Below are 17,933 nucleotides of genomic sequence, written 5' to 3'. Positions count from 1 at the left end.
TCGATTGGTGATTCTCCTACGACTATGCAATGTTGCGATGTTACTTTAAGGTAAGGTAACTTATTTATTGATTGATTTATTTTACACTTCCTTCGAGATATTATATCTAAAATGGTTCCTTGTTGTTAGGATTATCTATCGAGGTAGCTTACCCAAGATTGAGATGCCTAAGAGCTTATCACAAGAATCCTCGATGATCAACATGATAGATAACGATAATCTATACAAAGGATGCAATGCAACTAAAAGTTACAAAGAGGATCCTTATATATAGGTAAGGGTGAGACATAGGACAACATAGGATCATGACAAGTGTCATAAACATATCAATTGAGATAGAAAATGTAAATGCCTTAACTAGGTGTAAAAGGGACTTAAAAGGAAACCCATCAAGTAATATAATGGTAACCTGTTCACACCAACACTTATTTTACTATTTAATTGTAGCTTAGTATAGATAAGGTATCTTTTTGAGGTGTTTCTTTAATTATCCTTTTCTCTTACATAATAATATAATTACGAAGAAAGCACAACAAAAGATATAAAAAATGCGTCTTTTGTGTAGTATCCACTTTTTGGTTTTATTGTTATGGATTCTTTTGGTAGTTCTTCATATTTACCCAAAATCCCAACTTGGTCTAGTTGCTTGCACAAGAATTGCATGAACAATAAAAGCAATAGAATGAATTTCAACTGAAACTTGTGCCATACATGATGAGTGTATTCCAACACCGTATGAGACATGACTATGCCACAATGCCATCCCATCACCATTTTGATTGGCCAAATTTCTTTTTTGGAACAATCTACGTAGACAAATTGGAAACCTTGATTCACTACCAAATTTCAAGATGTTTACAATCTTTGTAGAGCCACATTATGCCAATGTTGTTAAGGTCCATATGTGTGACCATGACCCTATATCGATCCCAAAATATTTAAACCACTGTAATTACCCCTCCATCAAGTTAGAGATATAGAATCGAGATGTTTTCTCTTCTCTTAAGGAGTTAGAGTTCTTAATGCATTCTTTTTAAAGTATGCTTTTCAACATGCTTTGAAGGTTGAAGCTCCCCTATTTTTTTTCAAGAGTTGACTTCTGCCGTTTCCAACTTGTAATCAAAGAATCATAATTCTTCACCAATCGGCTCCATTGAGGGTTTGAATCCTTCTTCTAGCAATGGGAAGAAGTATTGTAATTAAAAAACACCAAACTCTATAGATGCGTGGTGTATCCTCAAATGAAGGAAAAAACCTTCTCCTTAAGTAGTAGTCATTACTTGAATTTTCAAATATTTAGGCTTCCAACACCAACATTTCTGATCCTCAACTTATTTTAATGGTAAATGATTATTTTGCCAACAAGTAGGAAGTTTTGTTGACCCTAATTTTCAAAGGAAATATAGATTGTGGGATGAACTATGTTTCCAACTACAACGTAATGGTATCCAAAAGAAAACAAATTTATAGAAGTGGTAGGGGAACTATAGTTTCCAACCAAAACATAATGGTGTCCACAAAGCAGCTGGGATGGATCAAGGAAAGATTATCCACTCTTTTGCAAATGTTTTGTCATATTTTCCATTAGGCCATTATAGGACTCTATGATTATGTCACTACTTGATTGTTGAAATTTGATACTTGAAGCAACCTAACAATGTGACTGCGATCCCATATTTGATGAATTCTACAAGATTTACTAGCTGCATAACATGGTACAGTGTATAAGCTTACTTTCTCTTTGGTACGCTAACAATTAAACATGTCAATTTCCATAAGTTTCTTGGTGTTTTTTTTTATGAATTGGAAAACTAAGGTAGAAAATTGCAACAAGATTCTACCATCAATATTCAAATTACTCTTTGATGTACATTTTGATATTTTTCGAGGGGTGTAAGGGACTTGTCCTTTGAGGTGCATTCACATTTATTGAACTTCTGCTAGGATTTCAATTGCCACTGGCTACTAGTTTTCATTAAGCCTATCGAGAATGTTGAAATAGATTGCCAAATTAGGCACTTGATCAACAGGGACAAGATGCAACCCAAAGAAATAACATTTCATTCTTCTACTGCTGATGTTGAAAGAATGGCTTCTAGATTTTAATACAATTTTGACTTATACTGAAAAAGGAAAGAAATAATGATCAATCATCATTTATTATAGTGCTTTCAAAAAAATCAATGGGAATTACTGTATCCCTCTTCTTTGGATAGATTATCCTTTTTTCCAGCTTAAGGGTGAACCATGCAATATTTTAAATACAAGTTTCAACACCATTTTACGGATCTACAAGTGGTTAGTATTCCCTTTTGGCCACATCAATACAGCTGGAACATTCATGCACATCATAATGATGTTTTCCCACTCTATTTGGGAAAGTTTAGTGTCATCATCTAGATCACATCTTGGTCTACAAAAGACCTTGAAGCACTACCTAGTCCTTGTGCATAAATTATCTGCCAATGTTGTGATAACCACCCTAGGTTTTCGTTTTGAAAAATATAACTCCCAATTGAAAGTGAGATGCAAATTTAGAATCCTTCCCACTTTTTGATCACCTAAATCTCGGAATGTGCAAGGTGAGAGCATACGGTGTTTTGAGATATACAATGTCTAAATGCAACAACTAAAAGGAAAGCACCTGGCAGCAAGCTAGCCAAAACCACTTATTCAGTTGGGTTCATATGCATTATTAGAAATTAAAATATGCATCTTCCACTTATCCAGTGGTGAGCGAAGGGGCACGTCCATTTATTCAGTGGAAAAACTTATACAATATTGAAATGTAAAAACAAGTTTCTGACACTTATCTGATGGTCAGCGATTACAATTGAATAAGCCACTTGTTCAGTGGGGTAAGTACAGGAAATATCAAAGAAACTCACTGGCTGTACCACGATCTATTGTTACAATAGAATGCATGGAATAAAAGCTTTCAGTGGTAAGACCATCTAAAGCATAGATGATTAATACATTGGCATCATAATCATTAAAATAAGAAGATCAACATGCTGGTAACAAGTGCTGATATAAATAAGAACTGCTGTAACACCCCACAATGGTGACACATAACATGCACCCAACAACCCAGCTTAGAAATGACAATGTGATACCTTGATTGGATGAATAGGAAGGCTGGTGCAAGTCTGGAAATGCACTGAAAAAACACTGCTACAGTTCTGGGCAGCAAGGAAGATACCTGGAAATCTCACCAACATACATCTACCACACACCCAAGCTGCAACTCTCTTGTAGCACTCAAAAATCACTTCAAATGTTGCTCAAACATGAATACTTGAAAGATATATCAAACTGTCATAACAAAACTGAACGTACACTGAAGACTGGTGATAATTGAAATTTGTGTAAGTCTGAAAACTTATGAGTTCCTTCAAAACTAGAATTTGCATTGTAACTCCTAAAGATCTGAAACCCATCTCAAACATCCTGACAATATACATGAAATATAACTTAAAGTGTAAGAAAAGAAATACACACTTGTGTTAAATGTTTATGTCATGTATGGTCTCTTGTAATCATGATAACTCGACAAGTATGGCTCAGATTTGAGTGGATTGTCTTCAACAAGCTAGACTTCTCTATTCAATATAAAACATCACTCAAAAGTGCAGTGCTTCAGTCCTAGAACCCTCACGCCACCCCTCATAAGCTAATCAATGCAGGGTACAACTCCCTCACAACATCAATCTTCTCTCACCAAACTATACGACTTGAAGATGTAGTAAATATGGCATCCAAACATCATTAAAACACCTTGGAACTTTGGAGGTATACACACATAAGTGGCGAACAAGTTTACACATAACTTGTCCTCAAAATGGTATGGCCTGGCAGCAACACATCTCCAAATCACCCTTCAAAACTTCTACTATTCTCTCACAAACAACATAAAAGATGTTAGAGAATCAAAACACATCAAAATATTCCATGATTGCAACCAAATCTGAAACTTCTCTTTAAGAAACTTTTGAAGAACTCATATTCATCCCAGCAGCATAACAATATCATTCACAAGTCTATCTCAAAATGAGCCCCAACACATCATTGTATAGCCTTTTGGAGAGAAGTAATTAATTTAAATTATTATAGTTCCATTTTCCCCTCACAAAGATCTTTTGGAGAATGAATATTACTTGTTATGAGAAAATCCCCCAAGCCTAGGCGTCCAATATAAAATACAACTTAACACCTTCCAACAAGTTGCCATTTTGAAATTTCCTAACAATAGACAACTTAAGTGAATTAATGAAATTCAATAATAATAGCTCAATAGCCTACCTAAGTTGCAAAAAGCCTTTAGATTGCATCTGAATCAAACTAAAATCATACCAACATTTTCCTTAAGATTTGGAATGATGATTGGAGTTTATCAAGTGACTTACTAAAAATAAACGACTTCTCCAAGAATTTTGGAGAAATCCTCAAGTGTCAAAAATCAGTTCTGAAAGTGGCATAAATCCATATTGCTGATTGAGCTCATTACCAAGAACCAAAGTCACTGCTAACAAAACCTAGAGCACTACAAGAAGTTGGGAGTCCTTCCCAACACACATCAAGCTGTGTAAGGGAATATTCGGAAAGCAAAATATCACAAATCAATATTACTAAATATGGGGACATTACAAATGGGATTTCTTCTTTGGGAAAATATCAGTCAGCAACTTCAGTTTCCTCATTGATAAGCATTTATTAAAATGTGAATCCATATAAATTCAGGGTCTTGTGTGAGTAGCTCACTCCATCAAATATTTCAAATTTGAAGAGTTTTCTAGTGGGTATGAAATTCCATAGGAAGTTCATTTGTATTTGTTCACGTGGTGAGCACTCTTTGTGAACTTACTCATCAAAAGAATTGAAAGATCCCCAACCCAATCTTTACCAAATCTGATCCAAACTCTGATGTTTTTGCAATTGTTTGTTAGTTGATAAAGTCTTTGGCCAGCCTATGATGAAAAGGGTTTTGACTGATTTTCTTGTTTTGTTTGGTTTTTGAGTGTTTTTAAATGACTTGTGAATGTTAAATAAAAGAAACTACTGATACAAAATAGAACAATGCATAACACACAAAAAAGGACAAATACGATGATTTTCTTTCACTTAAATGGCCGATGTACATACCATTAGCTGAGCATATAGGTCTGATACAAATTTCCAACTGATTGAATATGAAGACCAGCTCCAATATTAGCTAAAAACCCCAAATACAACCTAGGGTTTGATGCCCTTATTTCCAAGGTGGAACAGTTGGTTGAGATAATGTTGGAAATGAGTTGTAGTGACCTCTAGAAGGTCTGATATACAATTGGCTGAAGAGGATTTTCTCTCCAGCTGATAAATCTGCAATTAGAACCCCAAATAATGCTGCCAAGTACACACTGAAGTTGGATAATGCTAAAACCTATCACTAGGAGAGATGGGTCTTAGTCCAAATCTCCAAATTCTCCCAGAAGTTTGCATTCTTGGAAGCTCCAAGCTGTTCAAACCCTCAAGTTTGCTGCTGCTCTCCAAAATGAAGTCATAAGAATGAATCCAAATGATAGAAAAAATGCCTTTTTATCCTCTCCAAGAAAGTTTGATCTATTTTGGGGTTACTATTTGGCCTAAAAATCATAAAATAACATTGAGTGTCTAATTCCTCATTGTGAACTTGGCCCCCTTTTAAAAACAACTTAAGTTACTAGGATGTGGGGAACTTTTCATTACTCCTCTTATGTTTCTTTGTTATTATTCACTTTTTACCATTCCCCCTAAGGCCAACTTTAATATTTCAATTAAATCATGGATTCAACCCCAGAGTTCCAATCTGAAAGGCCCATAAAGCTCCTTGTTGAGCTTCACAACCTCCGGTTGGGTTCCCAAACCACACTGCTGACCTATGGGACCCTAATAGTAGGCCAACCTCCACTAAAGTCTGAGATGCCTAAGGAATGGACATTGCAGTCCTCCCTTCCCGAAGATTGCTTGTCCTCTAGCAATTTGCATTTGCACATTGAAAACCAATTCCTAAATCCCATATCAGTCTGAGAAACGTTGCTCCACCCAATGGCTGCACTACTCTAATATAAACATTTGTATACCCGAAGTGAAGCAACTCATCATGGATCCATTGAAGGAGTGCACCACACATGTTGATGCCAGGATCCCAAATATTTGTACTGTCATATCCATCCATGATGTCAATACTCATTATGTCGCTGCTGTGAACTGGAACATCATCTGACCAGCTGAGAACTTCACTCTAATTGAAGCCACAAGTACCACCAACCATAATTTCTGATATGAACCCATGAATGAGCCAATTTCTAACAAGGAAAGTATGATGGGAACCTCTCCAAAACCTCTGATCAGCGGCTGCAACTTGTCCAATTTCTCCACAAGTTAGTATGTCTCCATTGGAGGATGCCATGTAAATGTTTTGTTTAGCCATGCACCAAATGAAGTCCCTTACATGCTGATCTTCATAGCCCACTGCAAAATCTAAGAAAACCGAGTCACCAATCAATAAGTACATCACTTCCCTATCATATGAAAGAGGTGACAAGTCCACGGATGAATAGTAGATGTTTTCGTTTTGCAACATAGACAAACCTTTAGTGGCTGGTCCACTATGAACGCCACCCAATATTTCATCAACTCTAGGTAGGAAGGAATCAATTTTTCACCTAGCCATCCCTACTTGAATGTTCTCAATGCAAGGTTTCAAATTTGACTCATGAGATGAAAGAGAATTGCTAATCAAACTCAGAACATCAGACTTATGTTTATACCTCTTCAATATATCTTCGCTGTCCTCTTCTTTCCTTGAAGAAATAAAGACCTAATGGATGATTCTCTTTGTTTCCTTACATCATCTATCTGATTGCGATGTTCTTTGACTCTTTGGAGGTGTTGTCTTGCTTGGGCAGCAAGCATCTTTGCTTTGGTAGCTCTATGTAACCAATCTTCATTCAGCCTTTGACAATGCTGTATATCTACTGCCCCAAAGTGCACATAGTCTGGTTTATGATGGGTTGTATCATTCACATCATTGTAACCCATGCTTGCACCATGTGTACCATCAAATGTAGAATTTAAATCATTGTTCTCTTCTTGACCAAAGGTTGCCATATCTTGAGGAAGAGAAGTTACGTCACTGCTGTTATGAACCTCAGAATTATGGTCATACCTTGGTGACAAATATTCAATTGATACAAGCACCCCTTTCTTGTAAACTTAATGCTCAACCTTTATATCTTGAATGCCAATGCTAGAGATCTCTTCTTTACTGATTAACCCATGTGTCAAATTTGCAAACTCGTGAAAATGAGGAAAGGAACCTCTGCTGTCCAAATTCAGAATTTGGGACTTTTCTCCCGTGCTATTTTCAGATTCATTACATACCACTAAATTTTGATTTTCTTCATTGTCTTCCCAATTGAGAAGAGGACGTAGTGTGTCAAATGAATCCTCTCCAAATGATGTCACAAGGCAACAAGGAGTTTCCTTGTGAAGCTCTTCAAACCTTTCATCAACTTGTTCACCTTTCATGCAACTCACATTGTCATTTTGCATCATGGCAGGGGCTTCTATAGGAGATACAAATTCTGATTTATGCGAGGAATGAGACATACTAAATTGAAGGCAAAGTTCCACAATTTCACTATCTTTTTCCTTCACCAAGCTAACCGCTATGTCTCTATCTTTGAGCATATACAAGTAATCTTCCTTAATCAACTTCAATGCTTCCTTAAATGAGTGCAAATGTGTATGAGAAATGCCATGATTCATACCTTTATGTCGTTCCTCCTTTTGGGCTGTCCAAATGGGGTCTTCTGGGTGACTTTGAGTAGAATCAATTCTTGACATTGCTTGAGCTATCTTGTCATTGGTTACCATCAAGTGATCCTGCAAATATTCCCACACCAAAGGTTTTTGTTCCAAGCCTTGAATGCCAATTTCTAATTTTTCTTCATGTATGGGATTGGTGTAACATTGGAGTCCACTATCGCACTAGAAGATGCACCCATGTCATTGAACTTAGAATCCAAACTTTCACTATCCATATCAATCTCATGTTCTTCATCAATTGCTGATACAAAATCAGTCTTTGAGCAATCTGAATACTCATCAAACCTCACGTGAATGACCTCACTGCAAGGTTCATGTGATGACAGAGAACTACTGGTTAAACTCAGAAAATCAGAATCGTGTTCATTAATAATCTCTCCATGGGCTGCCGTACCTTGCATATTGCTTGAAGCTACAAACTCGTCCTTCACATCTTCCACCATGAATGATGGGACAGCTTTGTGACCAACCAAAGAGGTACCAATTGGATCTATACCTTCATCTAACTTCAATTGACCTTCTAAGTATAGTGACTTCTGAAACAAATGTTCTGATTGGTTTATAGCTTCTTCCTCAACACTTTTCCCATCCGACTCATGTACCAACAAGCTATCGCCAGCATAACTGTGAATTGGATCATTTACCTCATGCTCTTCTATACTTGATGTCTTGAAATCAGATGCTGGGAAAACAATGTTTTCAACTTCTATCATGTGTTTATTGATCCATACTTGGCTGTCCTCAATGCATTGCTCATGTGTTGATAGTGGAGTGCTAATTGCATTAAAGAAATCAAAATTATGAATCCTTGAAGTGTCTTTGTTATCTTCAACAAGCTCTAACCTTTGATGCTGAAAGTCATATGCTACCTTACCATTCCAAACCTGCATTTCCAATGCGTTCTTTGCCTCCAACCACAACCATGGTGAAATTATCATGACGAACCAAACATTATCATATTGTAAAATCCTATGGTTAGGCAATCTTCTAGTCCCTACAATCAGCTCTCTAAAGCAAAATGCCTCATATGACTTCAACAAGCAATCCTCCATTGCAAGCATATGAATGAGGCAAGCGAAATCTATCTCACTACATGACCATACATTATCACAAGGTGATTTCTTACCAAAGAATTGTAGAGCTGTCCCATGTGAAGGAATATAGGTTGGAATCCACATCCCTGTGTAGCTGATCAATCAGAGTAGAATTTGCAAACTCTGTGCAAGCATCTTCCTCCACCTTGTGGTTGCAATGAAGACCCATGCCTTCCTCACTTGAGGCTGTAATTGTTGCTTCTTGCTTGTTCAAATCCTCTTGTGGCTGGAGTGAACATGCAAACATGGCTTTATCTTCCCTAGAGCTTCCACATGCTTGGATAGAAGTCCAAACTTGTAGACATGATGATTGAATTTTGTCTCTTCAATGATCATTTGTACGCTGCAAGTTGCAAGTAAAAGTTTTCTCTTTCTTCTCCATCCTTTCTTCAATGGTGATTTCTAAGTTTTTTTCTTTCAAGAATGTTCCTCCTGGCTGCAACTCCTTACTCTTCTCATTCATTTCAATTTCTGACTTGTGTTTAATACTTGATTCATCATGCTTAGAATCAAATCCCTCTTGAACTTGCCCTTCTTTTGACTCTGATTAAGATTCTGATTCAAAATTCATTTCTTCTTTTCTTTTTCTTATGTAATACCTATCAAAAAATTCGGTAGCCTTGACCTCCTCAGGTTCACTCAAGTATTCATCAAAAAATATGGTAACCTCCTCATTCACAGGAATAGTCAACCTTGGCAAATTTTGATAGTCCTGAAATGTCAGAAGATTCTTCCTCTTTTGATAATTGTTATACCACATAGCAATTTTAGTGGCAGCAATTTCATTTTCCCGTTATTCCATTTCTGTAATCATCTTTGACGTCTCCCTTTCCTTAATTTTTGTAAACAACCTCAACATCCCATAGGCTGGCAGAATTTTGGCTCTGATACCATTGAAAGATTCCCAACCCAATCTTTACCAAATCTGATCCATACTTTGATGTTTTTACAATTGTTTGTTTGCTGATAAAGTCTTTGGCCAGCCTATGATGAAAAGGGTTTTGACTGATTTTCTTGTTTTGTTTAGTTTTTGAGTGTTTTTGAATGAGTTGTGAATACTAAATGAATGAAACCGCTGATACAAAATAGAATAATGCATAACACACAAAAAAGGACAAATAAGTTGACTTTCTTTCACTTAAATGGCCGATGTACATACCATTAGCTGAGCATATAGGTCTGATACAAATTTCCAGCTGATTGAATATGAAGATCAGTGCCAATATTAGCTAAAAAACCCCAAATACAACCTAGGGTTTGATGCCCTTATTTCCAAGATGGAGTGACTGGCTGAGATAATGCTGGAAATGAGTTGTAGTGACCTCTAGAAGGTCTAATCTGCAATTAGTTGAAGATGATCTGCCCTCCAGATGATAAATCTGCAATTAGAACCCCAAATAATGCTGCCAACTACACACTGAAGCTAGATAATGCTGAAAATTGTCACCAGGAGAGATGGGTCTTCGTCCAAATCTCCAAATTCTCCCAGAAGTTTGCATTCTTGGAAGCTCCAAGCTATTCAAACCCTCAAGTTTGTTGCTGCTCTCCAAAATGAAGTCATAAGAATGAATCCAAATGATAGACAAAATGCCTTTTTATCCTCTCCAATAAAGTTTGATCTATTTTGGGGTTACTATTTGGCCTAAAAATCATAAATAACGTTGAGGGTCTAATTTCTCATTGTGAACTTGGCCCCCTTTAAAAAACAATTTAAGTTACTAGTATGGGGGGAACTTTTCATTATTCCTCTTATGTTTCTCTGTTGCTATTCACTTTTTACCATTCCCTTAAGGCCAACTTTAATATTTCAATTTGAATTATGGATTCAACCCCAGAACTCCAATCTGAAAGGCCCATAAATCTCCCTGTTGAGCTTCACAACCCCCGGTTGGGTCCCCATGTTGATGTTTTTGTAGCTAGGTTGGATTCCTTCTAGGGCCGACCTAGCATATGGGTGACTAATTGGCCTATCGGCCTTAGTCACATCAATGTGCAAAAATCAATATGTAACATGTATTTTGGTCTGGCCCTAAATGGGTGATGTAACTTGTGAATTGAGCCGGCCCTATAATGGGTGATGAAACTTGTAATATGCAAATGTAACTTGTAAATGCTTATAGGCCTGACCCTATAATGGGCGCCAAGCATATTGTTATTATTTGCAAGGCCGACCTGAGGTATACAATGAGGTCAAGGCACATATATATGCAAGGTTCATTCATGCATTAAGACACACATCAAGTCAGCGAATTACATCCTCCCTCAGCAGCGAATTTATCCAAGACAACGAATACATCTCTAAGACAACGAATTGCATTATCAAGATCAACGAACCTATCCAAGGGCAGCGAACTCATCTCCCAGGTCAGCGAATCTGTGCTTGAACAACGAACCTCATTCATGGTCTGCTACAGGTCTCCTTAATCAACGAATTGTCCTCTTTGATTAGGGCATCATTCTCAGTCAAGGGTAATTGCAGATAAGTTCGTTATAACTCATATTTTCATGGTGCTGTTCATACTACTGTGTGCCATATTGTAAAGTTATATTCTGTTGTTCATATTGCTTCAAGTGTTGAAGCAAAATCGTAAAGACACAGTCTGATTATTGCCTAATACAAGTTGAGATTTTGTTGCTGAGTTTTTCACCTCCAAGAGGGAGGTTTTCCTAGGGTACTCTTGTGTTCTGTGTGTTCATTGTGTTATTGCTATCAGTCTGATCTAAAAACAACACCCCAAACCTTAATGCTGACCTACGGGACCCTAATAGTAGGCCAACCTTCACTAAAGTCTGAGATGCCTAAGGAAGGGACATTACAAGAATCCTATAAATGCATGCTTTTCTCTGCCCTATTACTTGATCTCCCTCACCTATAGTAACTTGCTTAGTTTGAGAGAAGCACTACTGAATATCTTATAAGTGTGTCAATGAAATCTGTAGGATATGCAATGGCATAGTATTTAGAAGCCTTTTAACAGGAAACTTCAGTTACAACTTGTACGACAATGAATTCTATGTTGTGGTCCAAGCATACAAGCAGTGACACCATTATCTTGTTGGTGTGGAGGTCATTTCACTTCATGAAATCTTAATGCGAAATCTAAGAACATCAAACTCGGCAGTTTTCATCCAAAAATTTCATTTAGTGAAAAGGTATAAGGGCATCACCAACAAAATGGCATATACCCTACAAGGTATGTTTGAAGCCTTTGATCAAGAATACATAGTGGAAAAGTGAAAAAGACTAAAAGAGGAAACAACTAAGAAAGGGTTAATATAAAAGCAAAAAAAGGTGTCGTTTACGTTGAAATATCAAATCAAAGAACATTATACATCTAGATAAGTTAGATGATCTTGTGAACATGAATGATAAGAAGTTCAATAAAGTTCCAGAAAAGTCAAGCGTCTATGTGATGAAGAATAGGGCACATGAAAAACTCTGTATCAGCGATCAATCATAGCTTAGCTTCTGCAAGTTGATCTTCCACAACAATGAACACATAAATTGGCTTTCACAGAACTTAAGTGGAGTAAGGATAGATAGTCATAAGACAGGAAGATAAGGCCACATAAGTTGTTTGAGGAACACACTATTTGTAATTTTCTAAAAACATAGAGAGAATTGGATCAAGAAATTAGAAGGGTTATGATAAAATCCAAGTCACAAAATAATAGGAGCATTAGTTTTTTTTCATGTGAGGTAGAAGGCTAGTCAAGAGCTGTCCCAATACTATGAAAATTCACATCATATGGTCATGCCTCATGCAAATGATCTGAAAACTCAAACAAACAACCTTGTGGGTGCTAGTTGTTGTATGGATTAATTTTACAATCTGAAATGGAATAAATGGAGCACATCCCTATTTGCCAGAGTAGCTGGAAACTCCTGTTTCCCTCCTTGGGCCCACGTATCCCCTTATCCAAAACGGATACGTATCCGATACAGCCTGGATACACGTTGGATACACGTTGGATACTATACCCATGCATGCCCAAAAAATCTTAATTTCCAACCGTGCCAAATACTGTGTGATTTGATTTATACAAAATTTGACATAAATCTTCTTAAATTTAATTTTTAAAAACTTCACTCGTACGATTTAAAAAAAAATAAAATGGTATAAACAAAACCTACATCAAATGAGAATTATCTTCCAATGCAACTCTATTATTTTTGCATATTGTAAATTGTTAAATCAACTTATAATTATTTATGTAGCAATTTTGTGTCTATATTGCTTTTGAAGTAATGAAAATCTCCTCTAATAACTTGGAAAATTGTGTTAAATATATGTGTATGAGTTTTTTATGAATGTCGTATCCAGCCATATCCATATTGGGGGTCTTGAGAAATGGCCGTATCCATATCCAATACCGCATCTGTATTTGTATTCGTATCTGTGTCCATGCAACTTTGCTATTTGCCAATAGTTTTCTTCTAGATTCAATTTAATAACTATAATCTGGCTTTTGGAGAATCTAAAATTCTAAATACATCAGGAAAGCAACCTCTCTTTATTTTGTTTTATTGAAGTTCAATAACAGCTGATTGCTAAGAAGGCATTTCATGTTGAGCATATATTTTCAATATATAATAGGAAAGCTTGTGCTATACACATTGCAATGGTGTATGGTCCATCTTGCGTGATTCTTTCAAATTAATTTTAAATACCTATTGAATAGATTTGTTGCCAAAATTAGTAAATTGTAAAACCGCTGTAGTTGCTATTGTCTTAAATTCATATTGACATTAATTATAAAACCTCATCAGGTAAACATGAATAGTATTAGACACTTTTACACAGATCATAGACCTCAAAAAAATAGTGATTCTTCTTGAATATGATTTGGTGATCTTCAACATTTATACTGTGAAAACTATTTTAATTGGGTCTTCTAGTTTCCTAAATTTTGGATTTTTGAATAACTAACCATTTACATCAATTAATCCAGTATATCTATGGATCTGTCATAAGCTCCATTCTTTTTAAAAGAATAAACTGGGATTTGTATTATGGCTCTAAAGTAAAATTTAAAGCTCCACTGTAGTTTCTTTATGCTAAAATTCTATTGATTTTCAATTTTGTATACCAATGTTTAGACTTTTTGAATAGACAACAGATGCCAATGTATGTTGTTGATTTTTAAAACATAGACGATGATATGGAAAGCCTGAACTTGCAGCTTCTTTGGGTACTCTTACTGGCTACTATATCTGGCGCTCTGATCCAATCGCTAGCTTCAAATTTAGGTGTTGTGACTGGTGAGTGCCACTTTTTAGTTTATTTACTTTAGTTTTATAGCCTTTTTTTTCATTTTGTTCTTTTGTGGGGCTGGTGATGATTAATACTGTTAATTATTTTTATATTCAAACTGATTCAGCTTTAATTGAATTTGCAATGCAATTCTGATTAAAATTTTCTGTAAATTACAAACATGCAGGTAAACATTTAGCTGAACATTGTCGAGCAGAATATCCTACAGAAATAAACTACATACTCTGGGTACTGGCTGAACTGGCTGTTGTCGCTAGTGATATTCCAGAAGGTTATATAACTTTCTACTGAATATTAAAATGGATATTTTGTATTTTAGGATTAATTTTCTTTACTGTTTTCTGAGTACTCTTCCACTCTTTTTTCTTATAGACACCTGGACAGGTAGTATGTAACGTATAATTACATTTTTGTTTTCTCAGATGTTTATTTCTATGTTTTAAAGTTTTGAACTTTGCATTTATATAGCCCTTTTTGTAATCAATATGCCTTTTTTCTTTTCTCTCAATTTTTTTTTTATGTTGCCAAAATACTTATAGTGCATGTTCTTGTTTGTAAAATTTGGATATTTCAGTTATTGGGACAGCATATGCCTTAAATATGTTGTTCCATCTTCCACTGTGGCTGGGAGTTATCTTGGCAGGATTTAGTACTCTGATTTTTCTTGCCTTGCAGCAGTATGGGGTGAGTGCCTTGTTAGCTTAGGCTTAATGTTATAATTGGTAATAAAAAGTTGATAGGTAAAACTTTTCAAGTTTTTGATGATAATATAATTGAAAGCAATATAGAGATTTTTTTGTCACGATCTGTTTCCCTTTGCACCAAACACTCATGATGATCAAGATAATTTTCTGGATATGTTTCTATTCTGCATTGCGAGAAGAATTCTGAGATTATCATCTTATTATTGGTGCAGGTGCGGAAGTTGGAGCTATTTATATCCTTTCTGGTCCTCACCATAGCCAGCTGTTTCTTTGTAGAGATAAAATATGCAAATATATCCATTCACAAAGTCATTGAAGGGCTGTTTATACCAAAACTAAGCAGTCATGGAGCAACTGGAATAGCAATCTCTCTTCTTGGTGCAATGGTCATGCCGTGAGTAATGTTAAATGGAATGGCAATAGGAGTCTGCTAAACTAGAAGGAATTTGATCTTCTGCTTGCCTATCTTATGATTTAATAAAGATTCCAGTATTCTTTGTTCACTGAAAAGCAAACTTTATATTAAAATTTACATTTCTTATTATGTATGGCTTTACTATGGCCTGTTATAGGCACAGCTATACATAGGAGTGCTAGTTTGTATCATTATAAAGTTTAGATAGAGGACTTTCTTTGTGGTACAATATTTCCACACTTACATGATTTGCAATTGTCATAGAAGTTATAAAATATTTCCACGCAAACGTGATTTACAATTGTTATATAAGTTATAAAATATAACATTGAAAGCATTAAAGAAATGATCAGCTAGACATCTAAAAAGTCATCACAAGAAAGGACTGAAGATCCACAAACATCAAAGAGCAAGTTGAGAGGAGTGCATGTATCCAATGTTTTTTGATTCTTCTTGTCATGGCTTTCAATGTTATATACTTTTGAGCCTCCTCAATTTTATTGCCTTATGGAGCCCTATCATGTTTGTTTTCTTGTTGTTGTTTCTATGAACACTTGAACAACACTCACATGTTCTCCTTTGACAATTTGTTCTCTTATAATTCAAGAAAGTATCCAACTATTTTGGAAGTGAAGAGACTGGTTTGCTGTTACTCTGCTTGTATGAATTTTTGTGTTGACATCACAGTTTTGTGCAAACCAGTGGTTTACTACCTCTGTCTCTGTTAATTGCTGGTTTCACTACCAAGAATTTATTGACTAATTAAATGGGAGGTTTTGAAATCATTGCCTGCATTAACTGATAGTTTTGTATAGTGACACATATGTTTTCTAGTAGCTCCATAACCGATGTTTGGGATACTTGGCTGTTTTGTAACTAACACTTGCGGTACCTGGTGATTTTGTAATTGACACCTGCTGTTCCTGATGTTTTGTAATTGACACTTGTAGTACCAGGCGTTTTCATAATTGGCGTGCCTATGATATATAGTGGTTTTGTAACTGACACTTGCGGTATGCTATGGTTTCATACCATTCAAGTAATACTATATTTTGAGCCTTGTCATTGATTGATTCTTGGTAAATTGATGAGGGTTTATGTTTGTCTTAATCTTTATAGATCATACCTCCCTTTGAGATGCTTGTGTCCCACAAAAGTGTAGGGTTTAACAAGTTGTGGAAATTTTCGCCCACTTTCTTTGAGGTGCAATTTGGCCTGCCTTTGCATCTTTCGTTTAAGTCCAAATTGCCAAGATCTTCGGGTACATCTATTAATCTCTCTTACTTTTTGTAAATCTATGATCAAGTCTTCAAGAAAGTGTAGTAATTATCCTTTTCCCTCCATTTGCAGCAATAGATGGCTCACATAGATATAGGTTATGGGCCATATGAGCTTTAGATAATCAGACACTGTATAAGTCAATGTTTGGTAGCCCATTATATGTGACAACATCAAGGCCAGACATTAGGCAAGAGAGACTCATGTGCAATCAGTCAAAAGAATATTCAAATACTTGAAGGGCATCTTGGACTTTGGTTTGTGGTATCTCAGAGGTGAAGATTTCACTTTAGTAACATATACAGATGCAGATTGGGCAAGAAACGTTTGATGATAGCAATGGTGTCATGTTGCAAACAAGTTCTCTGGATGAAGCAGACATTGAAAGGCAGTAAGGTAGTCGAACAACATGTCAAGTTGGAGTTATCTCAAGCAAAAATTCTGAATGCCTAAGGAGAAGCACAAATTCAGAGGAGCTAATGATTGTTACTTGTATTATCTTTCAGCCTTGTAGATTGCTTGGTGATATGCTTTTAGAAGATAGCTCAGAGAAAGATTAGCTAGTGGATTTCAGAAAGAGGGAGAGTTACATAAAGGGGGAGATGCTTTGTGATAGTAGTGGACATCCCTTTGCCATTGATGTCAAAGGGGAAGAGTAATAGAAAGGGGAGCATTGCAGAAAGAAGGAGTATTATGTTCTTGTTGTGTTCACAGATGATTGATTCTTTGCAAGGTTGCCATCAATGACAAAGGGAGAGATTTTTGGAAATGTTGTCATTGATGTCAAAGTGTGTATTGTTCAAGAAGGGAGCTTGTTATTGATGTTAGAGTGAGATTCTTGGAAATATTGTCATTGATGACAAAGGTGGTTGATGTCAAAGTTTGGGAGATTGTTTGTTATATTGACTTTATTTGGAGGTTGACTCATGGAATTTTATTATTTTGAAAGAGGTGTAATTGGAGGCCAATTCATGGAATTTTCTCCCACTTTCTCTGAGGTACCATTTGGCCAGCCTTTGCATCTTTCATTTAAGTCATATTGAGAGGACAACTCCTTTCAAATATTAAGATTAGTCACATTGTCCTCTAGACTGCGATTAGGAAAAATAAAGCTTTGAAACTTCCTTAAACAATGAATCGTCTTCCTTATATTCCTGGACAATTCCTCTTTAGTTTGCAATAAGAGTACAGCTGGGAAAGAAAAATCACCAATATTATAAAATAATTAATTTATTACTTTCTCACAGCACCCACTACACAGTATCTCTGTTTCCAAACTTGCACACACCACAATATTCTCTGACTTTTTGAAAAT

General features: G+C 35.9%; 1 protein-coding gene across 5 annotated transcripts in view; it reads left to right on the top strand.

Annotated features, from left to right (window-relative positions):
• LOC131065753 (metal transporter Nramp6) overlaps positions 1-17,933 on the top strand; it is a 212,720-nt gene that overhangs the window by 86,263 nt on the left and 108,524 nt on the right. For all 5 annotated transcript variants that reach the window (XM_058000381.2, XM_058000380.2, XM_058000378.2 and 2 more), the window contains exons 4-7: positions 14,130-14,208; positions 14,388-14,492; positions 14,796-14,905; positions 15,138-15,319. In XM_058000381.2, coding sequence (XP_057856364.1) covers positions 14,130-14,208; positions 14,388-14,492; positions 14,796-14,905; positions 15,138-15,319 — 476 coding nt within the window. The remainder of the gene's footprint in view (positions 1-14,129; positions 14,209-14,387; positions 14,493-14,795; positions 14,906-15,137; positions 15,320-17,933) is intronic.

Source organism: Cryptomeria japonica, chromosome 7, assembly GCF_030272615.1.
Source record: "Cryptomeria japonica chromosome 7, Sugi_1.0, whole genome shotgun sequence".
Lineage (NCBI taxonomy): Eukaryota > Viridiplantae > Streptophyta > Pinopsida > Cupressales > Cupressaceae > Cryptomeria > Cryptomeria japonica.
This window is presented reverse-complemented; position numbering and strand designations above follow the sequence as displayed.